The sequence below is a fragment of the Centruroides sculpturatus genome, unplaced genomic scaffold (assembly GCF_000671375.1).
Source record: "Centruroides sculpturatus isolate CEXI.00-Female unplaced genomic scaffold, Cexi_2.0 scaffold708, whole genome shotgun sequence".
Lineage (NCBI taxonomy): Eukaryota > Metazoa > Arthropoda > Arachnida > Scorpiones > Buthidae > Centruroides > Centruroides sculpturatus.
The window spans coordinates 89,398-105,849 of NW_019385156.1; the positions used below are offsets into that span (position 1 = coordinate 89,398).

Sequence of the window (16,452 nt, forward strand, 5' to 3'; positions counted from 1 at the left end):
ACCATATCCTCTTTTCATAGCGTCTTATTGATCTATGGAAAGGAGGAAAGTTGAAACAGCAATGACATCCGCAAACTTATTCAAAGCAAAATTAGATCATCTAATCTTCATATTGGTATGGAGTGAATATGTAGAATTGGTGGGAGGCCTGGCTGTTGAGCTGGATGGAAGGGATGATGTCTCTATTTTGGAAAAAAGCATTCAAGAACACATTTCAGAGATAACAACAAAAAAGCTGAAAAAGAAACTACAATATATAATTGTTTACTCTGTCTTCACAGAAATCCTTTGTAAAAATGTTCCTAGGCATATTTATCAACAGAATAGTTTTATGCACAACAATTACTTGAAGGAGAATGTGTTGATGAATTTAAAATAAGTTCAGTGCTAACAAAAGGGATAGTTCATACAAAAATTGGGTGGTGGAGATATCACTTCGATTAAGGAAAATTATCTTGTCAGATGCAAGCTCAATTTTGAGTGGTCACAATGTAAACAGCAGACTTTTGTCCGATTTTGCAGTGATACAGATTCGTACATGTTCTAAAAATTGTCCACAGACTATCACCACATGCAGTCACTGCATGGGGGAGCATTCTTTTCAAAAATGCACTGCTTTGGATTGTAGAAAAAAGAAAAATATTCAACACACACATAATGCAAATGACGACTCTTGCAATCTTTTTCTGAAAAATAAAAACGATATCATTGCATGAACGGATTATGGACTTACAGAAACCAAATAAAATTCTTTTTGTCAAATCAGTTTGGGTTGAGGCATTTCTGCTAGTTGATAATATTTGATAATAAATTAATATTTGATAAAAAATTGCCAGGACAAATAATTGTAAAAATTAACAAATATTAGAGTATACAATGAAGTCTTTGTCCTTGTTCATACCTCAGAAAAGTAACAGTCTCATGACAAGAGTTCACCTTTTACTGGAGGCTACTTCGTACCATAATATGTATATTATTACCTTTATTTTCATTATATATTTATTGTTTTCTTTACAGAATGGATTCTGAATTGCTGACTCAGGCACTTAATTATCATGGTCAAGAATTCAGGCGTGTCCTTGATTCTGAGAAAGGACTTGATTTTTTAAAAGATATTGATATGAGAATTGTAAACTATTTTGAATATCATAGAAGAGCCAAAGAATTTGGGTAAGCTGTTCAATTTATAAATTACTTAGCTTTAATTACTAATAAAAAATTATCAATAAAATGAATTAACTTAGATATCCTTGTTTAATTCTCACAAAAGAGAATATTTTTATTAGATTTTAAAAAAATTCTTTTGTTGATATTTAAAGTTTGAGTCAGTAACTCTTCAATTACAAAAAGAATTTATTGATTTCTTTATTAATAATGTCAACTGTAACTTTTAAAGATACTATATGCTAAGCCAGTGTTTAACTTTTTTAAGCTCAAGGACCAGTAAAATATCTGAAAAATTCTACAGACTAAAAAGGAGATGGCTAGATGTTTGGGTTTCTGATTCAAATGCAAACAATTCCTTGTACAAATATTAGGACCTACTTTTCAAGCATTTCTGAAAAATGGGCCTTTAAAAATTGAATGTTTAGCTTATAACTCTGGAAATTTCATTTTTCCATATAATTTTGATAGTCAGTTGTACAAGATGCTAAGAACAGGAACTACACAATGGAAGTTCAAGCCACTGCAATTTTAGTTTTTTTTTTTAATGTGTAACAAAATTATTTTACCATATCATTAGCATTATCATTATTACTGTTGTTATTCCTCAAGTTAAAGCTTATAAAACAAGAGATAAAAAATTGTGACATCATTTCCTGTTTAGTGAAAATTAAGTCTCAAGATTTAACTCTTGTATGTCATTAAATAAAATTTTTATTTCTTCATTTTAATTTTCCACTATGGTGGTATAGTTATATTTGAAGTGTAACAAACATGAGTGCTTGAAGTAATTATTTATAACATTAACAATTTAAAAAAAAAACACTGTGACCAGTTACCTTATCTTCATTTCAGAATTGTCTTTTTTGTCCATCTGACATAACGTGTGAAGCTTATTTGCTTGTGTTGACATAGTATTTAACCACGAGCAAAAATATGTGAAATAAAAATTTAATTTAACAGCATACAAGAGTTAAATCTACAGAGATTTCTTTTTTGCTAAGCAGGAAGTGATGTCACAATTTTTAACCTCTTGTTTTATAAGCTTTAAACATGAGGAATAACAATAGTAATAATAATAATAATAATAATGCTAATGACAGAATAACAATAAAATAATTTTGTTACACATTTAAAAAAATAATAATAATTGCAACAGCTCAAACTTACATCATGTAGTTCCTGTGCCTAGCATCTTATCCAATTGGCTATTGAAATTACATGGAAAAATGAAACTTCCAGACACTTACAAGCTAAACACACAATTTTTCAGAGGCCCATTTTTCAGAAATGCTTGAGAAGCGGGTCCAAATATTTGCGTGGGAAGCTGTCGTGTTTAGGGCTAAATGTTTGCCAAATTCTGTTTGAATTGGAGACCTAAATGTCTGGCTGTCTCCTTGTAAGTTATTTAGGCCAATTTTTTTTAAACCTTTGTGGATATTATTAATATTTGGAATATACTGTGCCATTTATAATATAATAAATCTAAAAGCATGTTTTGAGACATATAGAAACAAAAATAATTACATGAAGTAAACTATTTAAAGAGGACTATTATTGAACAAAGTTTTAATCTTTATTAATTTAAATTAAGTGCCTGCGGACCACCTGTCCCATTATAGCGAACCACAGGTTGAGAAATGATGTACTAAGCAATGTATAATAATATATAATATTCAAGAAAAATATAAATACAGATGCAAATACTTCAATACTTGAATAAATTACATTTTGACTACTTGTTCATAAGTTGATTTAGTTACAAATTGAAAATACTTTAATCCTGAAAAATGATGTCTTACAGAATGAATGCTACCATTTTAAATTACTGTAGTTATGTTAATACGTTAGTTCACAAATTCTTTTTTAATTGAAATTCAGTAGTAGTTCATAAACAAGTGTTATACAACTTTCAGTTGTTCTACTTGGATAGCTCAAAAGTACTTGAAAGCTATGTAACACCTGTTCATATACTCCATTTAAGCATATTTTATTGTAGTAAAATCAGTTATGTTTTATTAACATGTGTTTTAACTGTTTAAACACAACATTGGTCAAAATTGTCTTAATTTGTTTAAGACAAAAATTGACTGAAGAAAAATTGCTTGACTGGTTTTGCTATACAAATTCCCCTTGTAGCCTGAGTGGTAAAAACAATTTTGTCTTCAGTTATGTAGAACAGTGTTTTTCAACCTGTGGGTTGTGACCCCCAGGGAGTTGCAAAGCCTTACACGGGGGGGGTCACGGGTGAAAGAAAAAGACAAGTGTTTGTAGATCCTAGACTACAATAAAAAAAACTAGAATTTCAGTGAGAAGGCTATGCCTGTTTATTTTACAGTACAATTGGTTTTTCAATCGATATTTAAAGAAAGAAAATTAAATATGTAGTTTTTAAAATCACTGATATAGTTTAAATATGGTCCTGGGAGTTGCCAGAATTTTTTAAGTTGTAAAGGCGTCGCATATTCAAGAAGGTTGAAAAACACTGATGTAGAACAAAGAATTTTAGAGCTTAGAGTTAAAATATATACTATTGTTTGTTACAAAAATACACTACCTATTACTTTAAATAACAATGCAACTATTTCTGTATATTATTAAAATTCTGTTTATTCTAGAAAAAAAATTAAAAACTTTTTTAGTTGATTACTCTGTTGGATTATTATCTGATTTGTTAAATAGGATTGCTTTCATTGAAAAGAAAGATTATTTTAAAAAATTAGTATATTTGTTATACGTTTGCAACAAATATAACATTTTAAATTTATTATCTGAGTAAAGCAGTTATCAGATATGATTGAGTCTTTTTTTGTGTTTTCCTGAAAATTCATTGTCAATAAGTGTTTTGGAATAATTTAATAATAGTAATTATGAATTTTTTAAATTTTACAATCTTGTTGACCTGAAGCAGATCTTGTGTAAGATCAAAAACATTTGTCAAATTTTACATTAAAATTATTTACTGCATCATAAAGGTTTTGTTTGATGTATTTTTTAAATATATTTTTAAATTCAAATTCTAAATTCATGTCATTTAAATACTATTAAGTTTTATTTAAATGTTAATTTATTCTAGGAAGGTAATCTGAAGGTGATTTTATAATTTCACTAATTCTATTAATTTGTACGTTTAGCTATTTATGACAATACCAAAGAATATGAACATTGAACATTTTAATCTTTTCTGGAAATGTGTTTTTTTTATATAAAGTCAGTTTTAACTTTGTAATATGCCACAAACATTTGGTAATATGCTGAATGAGACTTGCAAAACTGATATTAAAGACTAACAAGTTATTATCAAGTTTAACATATTCAGCATTATTTGATGATATTAGTGTAATAAAGAATTTGTATTAAAACTTTTTTTTTAAATTATTTAATAAATAACCACTGGCCATGTTCTTTTGCTATTTTTAAAATTAACTAAAGCAAATATTTTATTCTATTGGAAAAGAAATGTGATAAATTAATTTTTTTTAAAATGTGTTTCAGTTTTCAAGAAAGAAAAAGAAGACAGAAATTATATGAGTTTCTGGGAAAGAAAGCACATATTTTGTATAAAAGTTTAGATGATGCATGTGTCTTACCGAAATGTGATGATGAAAGCAATGGTTAGTGAATTTTATTTATTTATTTATTAGTACAAAGTAATAATACCCATATGTAGAGGCATACATAATTGGAACAATAACAAAACAATGAAGATTGCAAAAAGACAAACACCAAAAAATTTTTCAAATCAACAAAATATATTGTTGCTTGCTTTGTTTAAATTTAATAAATATTATTTATTAAATTAAAACAGAGCAGGTAACAAATGTCTGGTGACCAGATTTAAAAAAAGTGATAACTTTTTTTTTTATTAATAATACAAAAAAAAACTCTTACCTGAAAAAGCAAAATCCAAAAAATAAATTATTAAAATTTTAAATTCAAATAAAGTTCATCAAAATTTGTTTTCAAGAATAAACATTTAAGCAACAGATTTGATGACAAAAAAACAGCACCATACTACAGCTGAAACAAAAGGAAATTAATTACAGTTTTACAAAAACACTTTAAATTTGAATATAACTTTAGAATCACATAACGATGTACAAAAATTTTGAGATGACAAAAAGTTTTACAAAAAATAATTTTCCCTTAATTTAATTAAAGCTTTGCAAGAGGTAAAAATGTGAGATGTATCAAATTGTAAACTTTTTTTTACAGAAGTCACAAAATGCCTGGTCTCTTATTCTTTATGGCTTTCTGCAGCTTGTCCAATTCATTAAAACAAGAAGACATTATTTTAAAAAAATTACAATGTATGTGTAGTTTAGTTTTAATTAAAACAAAAAATTTTTCTATATTAAGGTAATTCAAAGAGCACCATTCAAAAAACATTTATCTACCAATTATTATACTTGTGATTAAAATAATTCTCTTTTTTTCTCCTTAAAACTAATTAAATAACTTTCACCCATCTTTACCAATACCTACAGATTCATTCCTACCTACAGATTAATTCAGTACCTACAGATTCATTTGATTCTAATAACTGGTCCTAAAAACAAAATTCTTCTTACATCTTGAATTTGGTTCCCATCTTCTGATAAAATACAAGGAATGATCAAATTGAACATGTTTGAGTTAATTTATTAAGACAAATGAAACAGCATATCCATCAATATGGTATAATTAAACAAAGCAATATATGAGGAAGCCAGAATGCACTTTTGTTGATTAAAAAAGTCACCATGGGCATACAGACACACATTCCACTGCTTGGGGAGACAATGGATACTATCTGCGAGGAACAATTGTTGATTGGTCCTTGAACCATTGGATGACTGCTTCCTTGACTTTTGCATCACAGTTAAAGCATTGTTCCTTAAGAGCTTTTTTAAAGAATTCAATAAATGAAAGGCACATGGTGACAGATAGGGTCTCTAGGAAGGGTGGTGCAGAACCTCCCAACCTTTTTGTGCTAAAACTTCCTGCAGAGTTAAATCAAATTTTGACCATACAAATAATTTTGGGTCAGTACAAAATAATCCTTCTTTTTTTTTAATCAACTACTAGAGACAGATGGTTAACAACTTAATGACATTTATTGTTGACCTGAAGCAGATCTTGTGTAAGATCAAAAACATTTGTCAAATTTTACATTAAAATTATTTACTGCATCATAAAGGTTTTGTTTGATGTATTTTTTAAATATATTTTTAAATTCAAATAAAGTTCATCAAAATTTGTTTTCAAGAATAAACATTTAAGCAACAGATTTGATGACAAAAAAGAGCACCATACTACAGCTGAAACAAAAGGAAATTAATTACAGTTTTACAAAAACACTTTAAATTTGAATATAACTTTAGAATCACATAACGATGTACAAAAATTTTGAGATGACAAAAAGTTTTACAAAAAATAATTTTCCCTTAATTTAATTAAAGCTTTGCAAGAGGTAAAAATGTGAGATGTATCAAATTGTAAACTTTTTTTTACAGAAGTCACAAAATGCCTGGTCTCTTATTCTTTATGGCTTTCTGCAGCTTGTCCAATTCATTAAAACAAGAAGACATTATTTTAAAAAAATTACAATGTATGTGTAGTTTAGTTTTAATTAAAACAAAAAATTTTTCTATATTAAGGTAATTCAAAGAGCACCATTCAAAAAACATTTATCTACCAATTATTATACTTGTGATTAAAATAATTCTCTTTTTTTCTCCTTAAAACTAATTAAATAACTTTCACCCATCTTTACCAATACCTACAGATTCATTCCTACCTACAGATTAATTCAGTACCTACAGATTCATTTGATTCTAATAACTGGTCCTAAAAACAAAATTCTTCTTACATCTTGAATTTGGTTCCCATCTTCTGATAAAATACAAGGAATGATCAAATTGAACATGTTTGAGTTAATTTATTAAGACAAATGAAACAGCATATCCATCAATATGGTATAATTAAACAAAGCAATATATGAGGAAGCCAGAATGCACTTTTGTTGATTAAAAAAGTCACCATGGGCATACAGACACACATTCCACTGCTTGGGGAGACAATGGATACCATCTGCGAGGAACAATTGTTGATTGGTCCTTGAACCATTGGATGACTGCTTCCTTGACTTTTGCATCACAGTTAAAGCATTGTTCCTTAAGAGCTTTTTTAAAGAATTCAATGAATGAAAGGCACATGGTGACAGATAGGGTCTCTAGGAAGGGTGGTGCAGAACCTCCCAACCTTTTTGTGCTAAAACTTCCTGCAGAGTTAAATCAAATTTTGACCATACAAATAATTTTGGGTCAGTACAAAATAATCCTTCTTTTTTTTTAATCAACTACTAGAGACAGATGGTTAACAACTTAATGACATTTATTGTTGACCTGAAGCAGATCTTGTGTAAGATCAAAAATATTTGTCAAATTTTACATTAAAATTATTTACTGCATCATAAAGGTTTTGTTTGATGTATTTTTTTAAATATATTTTTAAATTCAAATTCTAAATTAATTTCATTTAAATACTATTTTATTAAGTTTTATTTAAATGCTAATTTATTCTAGGAAGGTAATCTGAAGGTGATTTTATAATTTTACTAATTCTATTAATTTGTGTTTTGCTATTTATGACAATACCAAGACATTATGACATTAAAAATACATACACTATATAATTGAAGCCGACCTATTCTTGGAGGATCTGATGTCAATGACACAACATTAAAATTTTTCACAATATCACTCAGGTATAAATCAGTTGTATTTATACACATCTGCAGAACTCTGGTGGAAAACTAGGTGAGCGTTGTGATTAGCATATCTACATGAATAACAAAGTTTCAAGGATTTTTTGATTTAATCAAAAAATTTATCCTTGGAACTTTGTTATTCCTGCACAGTGTTTGCAACATGTGGTCGATTTGTCATGCAACAAAATCGGATCATGTGATAGCATGCCAGATCTCTTATTCTTTATGCTTTATGCAGCTTGTCCAATGTTGCATTGTAACAGTTAACATTGATGTTCATGTGAGGTTTTTTAAAGTTCACCAGCAAATGCTCCACCATGTCAAAAAATGTGGTCATCATAACCTTACAGATGGAGGCCTGTGGCTTGAATTTTTTGTGTTGTGAGCCAGGGTATTTCTATTACATGCTCACTCATCTGGTTTGCTCAAAGTGGTGGCACCATGTTTTAACCTTGGAAGGATTCCAAATAATTCCATCCATGTTGACACTACTTTATGCCAAAAAGAAAACATGCAAGATGACTGATCTTATCTCCACTTTTCATTGGTGTATTCTTATCATGCCATGTGACATCATTTCCCTCCATGCACTGGATCATGTGACACGGTACAAACGAGTTTTATTTGATCAATCCTAATAGATATCCTTATGCTTTTCTTACTGATTTTTGAGCTGTTTAAAAAATCAGCACAAAGTGGATTTATAACATTAAAAACAATAATAAACTCTGAAACTCCAAATATTCCAAATAAAAATTTAGTTAAGTATATTATAAATATTTAACAGGAATATGTATATTAAAAAATATTGAATTTGAATAAATAAAACATAGAATATGAAAAGAATATTTCTATTTCATAAATGAAGAAAAAGTTAATAAAATCTGTTTACAATAGTCAGCTATGTCAAAAGGCACTTTTAGCTTTTGACATAGCTGACAAATCTATTTACAGTGCCTTTTATTTTATTACTAAAATGTGTTTTAACTTTATAGAAGTTCATGCTGTAATGCCACCAATGGAAAGTTATATGGGAATTCCAGGTCATGAAAGGAAAAAGCATTTGTATGAAGTAAGTAAAAACTGTGATATGAAATCATGGGTTTTAGAAAAATATTTACTTATACAGTGGATTATCAATCTATCATTTCCATATTAATTGTTTTCCCACATCTATCTGTTGTTTTTTTCAGTCCCAAATAACAACCCATATATATAATGTTAATTTTTTCCATATTCTTTGTTCCCAAAATGTTTGTTCTGTATTTAACTGAAAGAAAAATGTTATCCTGCATCAATCATTTCACTCACAATAGAGGGCACTAAATTGAAACACTAATTTCCATGTACTAAAAATAAAAGCATGTCAGATTTAATAGTTAAACCTTTGACTTCAGCTAACCAGTTTTTATTGTAATTTTTGACTACTTTTTATGTCTACTGCTTTACAAAATACTGTACTAAAGTACAGTATATTGGTGACATTTTTCTCTTAAAGCCTGGCATCATTGGTAAAAATCAGCACGTCTTGAGGTAGAGAAAATCATATATGGACAAGTGAGAAAAGTCAGAACCCTTGTTGAGAAATTGAAAATTATAGAGTAAGTAGAAGGAAATCCATCAGAAAAAAGGGTTAATAGAGAATATAAAATAAATTTCAGTATTGTTAACAATTTCTTAAAATGTAGAATGAATGAACATCTGTATGCATGTTCCATATTGTTTAGTATTACAGAAGGCCATCTTATATGCCTATCACTGGAAAATACACATTCCATACAAGATAAACAATAAAAGCATTGACATCATAAATTTCTCATGTCAATTGTGTTCCTGCATTAATCATTTTTTCTCCCAAGTTCCACCAAAAACAAAAGAGCAAGAATCCACTTTATTTAATATAATTAATATGTATTTTATTAAATATATTCAATTTCTTATTTTAAAACTTTTTTAAAATGCATTTCGATAAAAAGTAAAAATATTCATTAAAGAATTAAATGTAAGATTATATTTTATACTGTGTTGAAATAATTTTCAAACAATAAGCAGGAAGTAATTGTTAGTTATATATTTAAAATATTTCAGTTAATCAAAAAAGGCGACCCTGTAATTGGAAAAATTACAGGTATACAAAACTATGGTTTTGTAATAACCTTGCTTTGTTTGGATGGTGGAAAACGAAGAGAAATTCATGATCTTGGCATCAAAGTGAGTACATTTATTTTTATTAAATAATGATAACTTTTAGTATTATATAAAATACTACATCTGGAATAAAGCCAGAAAATAAGATGTTAATTGTACTTTTTTGTTACTAATATATAGTAAATGAATCAGAATATTTTTAGTCTAATATATTTAATTTTATTATTGAGTATTTAAGTTATTTCTGACAATTTAGAAAATATAATAAAATAATAATAAATCTAAAATAAAAATTATGTACCATAATCAATATTTTTGTTTTATCATCATAGAAATTTAAGTAAAATTTGGCATGTACCAACAACTTTATTCAAAAATATGCATTAAAAAGTTTCTTTCTGTTTGTATTTTTAGAAATTTTTTAATCATTTAAAAATTCTAAGAACCACTGTTTTTATTTTAATTCATAATGAGTAGATCTTTGAAAAAATGTCTGATAATAAAAGATTAACATGTTAACTACTATCCGACGCACCGGTGGTTGTACTAATTATGGCCATACAGAGCCATATGACGTGCTGGTGGTTGTAGTAGTTAGGGCCGTTCAGAGCCATACGACCACTGGCGGTCAGAGCCAACTTTATAGATGTGCATGAGAGGCCACCACTAGGATGTAAAACAACTTNTTTTTTTTTTTTTTTTTTTTTTTTTTTTTTTTTTTTTTTTTTTTTTTTTTTTTTTTTTTTTTTTTTTTTTTTTTTTTTTTTTTTTTTTTTTTTTTTTTTTTTTTTTTTTTTTTTTTTTTTTTTTTTTTTTTTTTTTTTTTTTTTTTTTTTTTTTTTTTTTTTTTTTTTTTTTTTTTTTTTTTTTTTTTTTTTTTTTTTTTTTTTTTTTTTTTTTTTTTTTTTTTTTTTTTTTTTTTTTTTTTTTTTTTTTTTTTTTTTTTTTTTTTTTTTTTTTTTTTTTTTTTTTTTTTTTTTTTTTTTTTTTTTTTTTTTTTTTTTTTTTTTTTTTTTTTTTTTTTTTTTTTTTTTTTTTTTTTTTTTTTTTTTTTTTTTTTTTTTTTTTTTTTTTTTTTTTTTTTTTTTTTTTTTTTTTTTTTTTTTTTTTTTTTTTTTTTTTTTTTTTTTTTTTTTTTTTTTTTTTTTTTTTTTTTTTTTTTTTTTTTTTTTTTTTTTTTTTTTTTTTTTTTTTTTTTTTTTTTTTTTTTTTTTTTTTTTTTTTTTTTTTTTTTTTTTTTTTTTTTTTTTTTTTTTTTTTTTTTTTTTTTTTTTTTTTTTTTTTTTTTTTTTTTTTTTTTTTTTTTTTTTTTTTTTTTTTTTTTTTTTTTTTTTTTTTTTTTTTTTTTTTTTTTTTTTTTTTTTTTTTTTTTTTTTTTTTTTTTTTTTTTTTTTTTTTTTTTTTTTTTTTTTTTTTTTTTTTTTTTTTTTTTTTTTTTTTTTTTTTTTTTTTTTTTTTTTTTTTTTTTTTTTTTTTTTTTTTTTTTTTTTTTTTTTTTTTTTTTTTTTTTTTTTTTTTTTTTTTTTTTTTTTTTTTTTTTTTTTTTTTTTTTTTTTTTTTTTTTTTTTTTTTTTTTTTTTTTTTTTTTTTTTTTTTTTTTTTTTTTTTTTTTTTTTTTTTTTTTTTTTTTTTTTTTTTTTTTTTTTTTTTTTTTTTTTTTTTTTTTTTTTTTTTTTTTTTTTTTTTTTTTTTTTTTTTTTTTTTTTTTTTTTTTTTTTTTTTTTTTTTTTTTTTTTTTTTTTTTTTTTTTTTTTTTTTTTTTTTTTTTTTTTTTTTTTTTTTTTTTTTTTTTTTTTTTTTTTTTTTTTTTTTTTTTTTTTTTTTTTTTTTTTTTTTTTTTTTTTTTTTTTTTTTTTTTTTTTTTTTTTTTTTTTTTTTTTTTTTTTTTTTTTTTTTTTTTTTTTTTTTTTTTTTTTTTTTTTTTTTTTTTTTTTTTTTTTTTTTTTTTTTTTTTTTTTTTTTTTTTTTTTTTTTTTTTTTTTTTTTTTTTTTTTTTTTTTTTTTTTTTTTTTTTTTTTTTTTTTTTTTTTTTTTTTTTTTTTTTTTTTTTTTTTTTTTTTTTTTTTTTTTTTTTTTTTTTTTTTTTTTTTTTTTTTTTTTTTTTTTTTTTTTTTTTTTTTTTTTTTTTTTTTTTTTTTTTTTTTTTTTTTTTTTTTTTTTTTTTTTTTTTTTTTTTTTTTTTTTTTTTTTTTTTTTTTTTTTTTTTTTTTTTTTTTTTTTTTTTTTTTTTTTTTTTTTTTTTTTTTTTTTTTTTTTTTTTTTTTTTTTTTTTTTTTTTTTTTTTTTTTTTTTTTTTTTTTTTTTTTTTTTTTTTTTTTTTTTTTTTTTTTTTTTTTTTTTTTTTTTTTTTTTTTTTTTTTTTTTTTTTTTTTTTTTTTTTTTTTTTTTTTTTTTTTTTTTTTTTTTTTTTTTTTTTTTTTTTTTTTTTTTTTTTTTTTTTTTTTTTTTTTTTTTTTTTTTTTTTTTTTTTTTTTTTTTTTTTTTTTTTTTTTTTTTTTTTTTTTTTTTTTTTTTTTTTTTTTTTTTTTTTTTTTTTTTTTTTTTTTTTTTTTTTTTTTTTTTTTTTTTTTTTTTTTTTTTTTTTTTTTTTTTTTTTTTTTTTTTTTTTTTTTTTTTTTTTTTTTTTTTTTTTTTTTTTTTTTTTTTTTTTTTTTTTTTTTTTTTTTTTTTTTTTTTTTTTTTTTTTTTTTTTTTTTTTTTTTTTTTTTTTTTTTTTTTTTTTTTTTTTTTTTTTTTTTTTTTTTTTTTTTTTTTTTTTTTTTTTTTTTTTTTTTTTTTTTTTTTTTTTTTTTTTTTTTTTTTTTTTTTTTTTTTTTTTTTTTTTTTTTTTTTTTTTTTTTTTTTTTTTTTTTTTTTTTTTTTTTTTTTTTTTTTTTTTTTTTTTTTTTTTTTTTTTTTTTTTTTTTTTTTTTTTTTTTTTTTTTTTTTTTTTTTTTTTTTTTTTTTTTTTTTTTTTTTTTTTTTTTTTTTTTTTTTTTTTTTTTTTTTTTTTTTTTTTTTTTTTTTTTTTTTTTTTTTTTTTTTTTTTTTTTTTTTTTTTTTTTTTTTTTTTTTTTTTTTTTTTTTTTTTTTTTTTTTTTTTTTTTTTTTTTTTTTTTTTTTTTTTTTTTTTTTTTTTTTTTTTTTTTTTTTTTTTTTTTTTTTTTTTTTTTTTTTTTTTTTTTTTTTTTTTTTTTTTTTTTTTTTTTTTTTTTTTTTTTTTTTTTTTTTTTTTTTTTTTTTTTTTTTTTTTTTTTTTTTTTTTTTTTTTTTTTTTTTTTTTTTTTTTTTTTTTTTTTTTTTTTTTTTTTTTTTTTTTTTTTTTTTTTTTTTTTTTTTTTTTTTTTTTTTTTTTTTTTTTTTTTTTTTTTTTTTTTTTTTTTTTTTTTTTTTTTTTTTTTTTTTTTTTTTTTTTTTTTTTTTTTTTTTTTTTTTTTTTTTTTTTTTTTTTTTTTTTTTTTTTTTTTTTTTTTTTTTTTTTTTTTTTTTTTTTTTTTTTTTTTTTTTTTTTTTTTTTTTTTTTTTTTTTTTTTTTTTTTTTTTTTTTTTTTTTTTTTTTTTTTTTTTTTTTTTTTTTTTTTTTTTTTTTTTTTTTTTTTTTTTTTTTTTTTTTTTTTTTTTTTTTTTTTTTTTTTTTTTTTTTTTTTTTTTTTTTTTTTTTTTTTTTTTTTTTTTTTTTTTTTTTTTTTTTTTTTTTTTTTTTTTTTTTTTTTTTTTTTTTTTTTTTTTTTTTTTTTTTTTTTTTTTTTTTTTTTTTTTTTTTTTTTTTTTTTTTTTTTTTTTTTTTTTTTTTTTTTTTTTTTTTTTTTTTTTTTTTTTTTTTTTTTTTTTTTTTTTTTTTTTTTTTTTTTTTTTTTTTTTTTTTTTTTTTTTTTTTTTTTTTTTTTTTTTTTTTTTTTTTTTTTTTTTTTTTTTTTTTTTTTTTTTTTTTTTTTTTTTTTTTTTTTTTTTTTTTTTTTTTTTTTTTTTTTTTTTTTTTTTTTTTTTTTTTTTTTTTTTTTTTTTTTTTTTTTTTTTTTTTTTTTTTTTTTTTTTTTTTTTTTTTTTTTTTTTTTTTTTTTTTTTTTTTTTTTTTTTTTTTTTTTTTTTTTTTTTTTTTTTTTTTTTTTTTTTTTTTTTTTTTTTTTTTTTTTTTTTTTTTTTTTTTTTTTTTTTTTTTTTTTTTTTTTTTTTTTTTTTTTTTTTTTTTTTTTTTTTTTTTTTTTTTTTTTTTTTTTTTTTTTTTTTTTTTTTTTTTTTTTTTTTTTTTTTTTTTTTTTTTTGTTTGTTTACGTTAAAGTTTATATTACAGATTTGATAATGAGATGAACTTAGTCTCTTGAAAAGTTTTATACAATAAAACTTGATGATTCCCATAGCTTTTACATATCATTACTTGTGTATTGTCAATAGTAGTAGATTTTAATCTGTCTGTAAATGTTACATAAATTTTCATTTAAACACAAGAAATTTAATAAGGAAAGTTAAAGTATGACATTGTATTTTTTTGATGTTATAATTTTTAAATGAGTACTTTTTAATAAATTATTCCAGTAATTTTTTAAAAATTTAGAACATGTTTGAAAAATTACTAAAACTCACTCTATTTTTCTAATTTTTAAAATAAGGAGCTGTATTAAATGAAGTGACAGATCCAGGAACAGGTCGCTTACATATTTCAATGAAGAATGATCACCTAGCACCAGCATATCAGAATAAATTGAAATTGGTATGATGGTGATATTTTTCTTATTTTTAACAGTATAATTTCTTATTTAAACATATAAGACTTTTAAACAAACATCTTAAATTCTGTATTGGCCATTTAATTTTTTTGATCATTTTGTTAATATTATGAAGTTTGAAATAGAAATATCTGAAAATTCCATGCATTTCCATTATATTAAAATATTTCATTAAAACAGTTTATATATTTTAAAATATATATGATTGTTATTCTGCCCACAACAATGACCTATTCTTGGAGGATCTGATGTCAATGACACAACATTAAAATTTTTCACAATATCACTCAGGTATAAATCAGTTGTATTTATACACATCTGCAGAACTCTGGTGGAAAACTAGGTGAGCGTTGTGATTAGCATATCTACATGAATAACAAAGTTTCAAGGATTTTTTGATTTAATCAAAAAATTTATCCTTGGAACTTTGTTATTCCTGCACAGTGTTTGCAACATGTGGTCGATTTGTCATGCAACAAAATCGGATCATGTGATAGCATGCCAGATCTCTTATTCTTTATGCTTTATGCAGCTTGTCCAATGTTGCATTGTAACAGTTAACATTGATGTTCATGTGAGGTTTTTTAAAGTTCACCAGCAAATGCTCCACCATGTCAAAAAATGTGGTCATCATAACCTTACAGATGGAGGCCTGTGGCTTGAATTTTTTGTGTTGTGAGCCAGGGTATTTCTATTACATGCTCACTCATCTGGTTTGCTCAAAGTGGTGGCACCATGTTTTAACCTTGGAAGGATTCCAAATAATTCCATCCATGTTGACACTACTTTATGCCAAAAAGAAAACATGCAAGATGACTGATCTTATCTCCACTTTTCATTGGTGTATTCTTATCATGCCATGTGACATCATTTCCCTCCATGCACTGGATCATGTGACACGGTACAAACGAGTTTTATTTGATCAATCCTAATAGATATCCTTATGCTTTTCTTACTGATTTTTGAGCTGTTTAAAAAATCAGCACAAAGTGGATTTATAACATTAAAAACAATAATAAACTCTGAAACTCCAAATATTCCAAATAAAAATTTAGTTAAGTATATTATAAATATTTAACAGGAATATGTATATTAAAAAATATTGAATTTGAATAAATAAAACATAGAATATGAAAAGAATATTTCTATTTCATAAATGAAGAAAAAGTTAATAAAATCTGTTTACAATTGTCAGCTATGTCAAAAGTCACTTTTAGCTTTTGACATAGCTGACAAATCTATTTACAGTGCCTTTTATTTTATTACTAAAATGTGTTTTAACTTTATAGAAGTTCATGCTGTAATGCCACCAATGGAAAGTTATATGGGAATTCCAGGTCATGAAAGGAAAAAGCATTTGTATGAAGTAAGTAAAAACTGTGATATGAAATCATGGGTTTTAGAAAAATATTTACTTATACAGTGGATTATCAATCTATCATTTCCATATTAATTGTTTTCCCACATCTATCTGTTGTTTTTTTCAGTCCCAAATAACAACCCATATATATAATGTTAATTTTTTCCATATTCTTTGTTCCCAAAATGTTTGTTCTGTATTTAACTGAAAGAAAAATGTTATCCTGCATCAATCATTTCACTCACAATAGAGGGCACTAAATTGAAACACTAATTTCCATGTACTAAAAATAAAAGCTTTGATAATAAATTAATATTTGATAAAAA

At 22.0% G+C, this 16,452-nt stretch overlaps 1 protein-coding gene across 1 annotated transcript in view; it reads left to right on the forward strand.

The window, feature by feature from the left end:
- Positions 1 to 16,452, forward strand: part of LOC111635554 (tetratricopeptide repeat protein 14-like) — a 72,059-nt gene that overhangs the window by 11,355 nt on the left and 44,252 nt on the right. Inside the window, exons 2-6 of the mRNA XM_023380545.1 lie at positions 1,018 to 1,170; positions 4,660 to 4,778; positions 8,911 to 8,987; positions 10,004 to 10,130; positions 16,056 to 16,125. Coding sequence (XP_023236313.1) covers positions 1,019 to 1,170; positions 4,660 to 4,778; positions 8,911 to 8,987; positions 10,004 to 10,130; positions 16,056 to 16,125 — 545 coding nt within the window. The 5' untranslated portion in view covers position 1,018. The remainder of the gene's footprint in view (positions 1 to 1,017; positions 1,171 to 4,659; positions 4,779 to 8,910; positions 8,988 to 10,003; positions 10,131 to 16,055; positions 16,126 to 16,452) is intronic.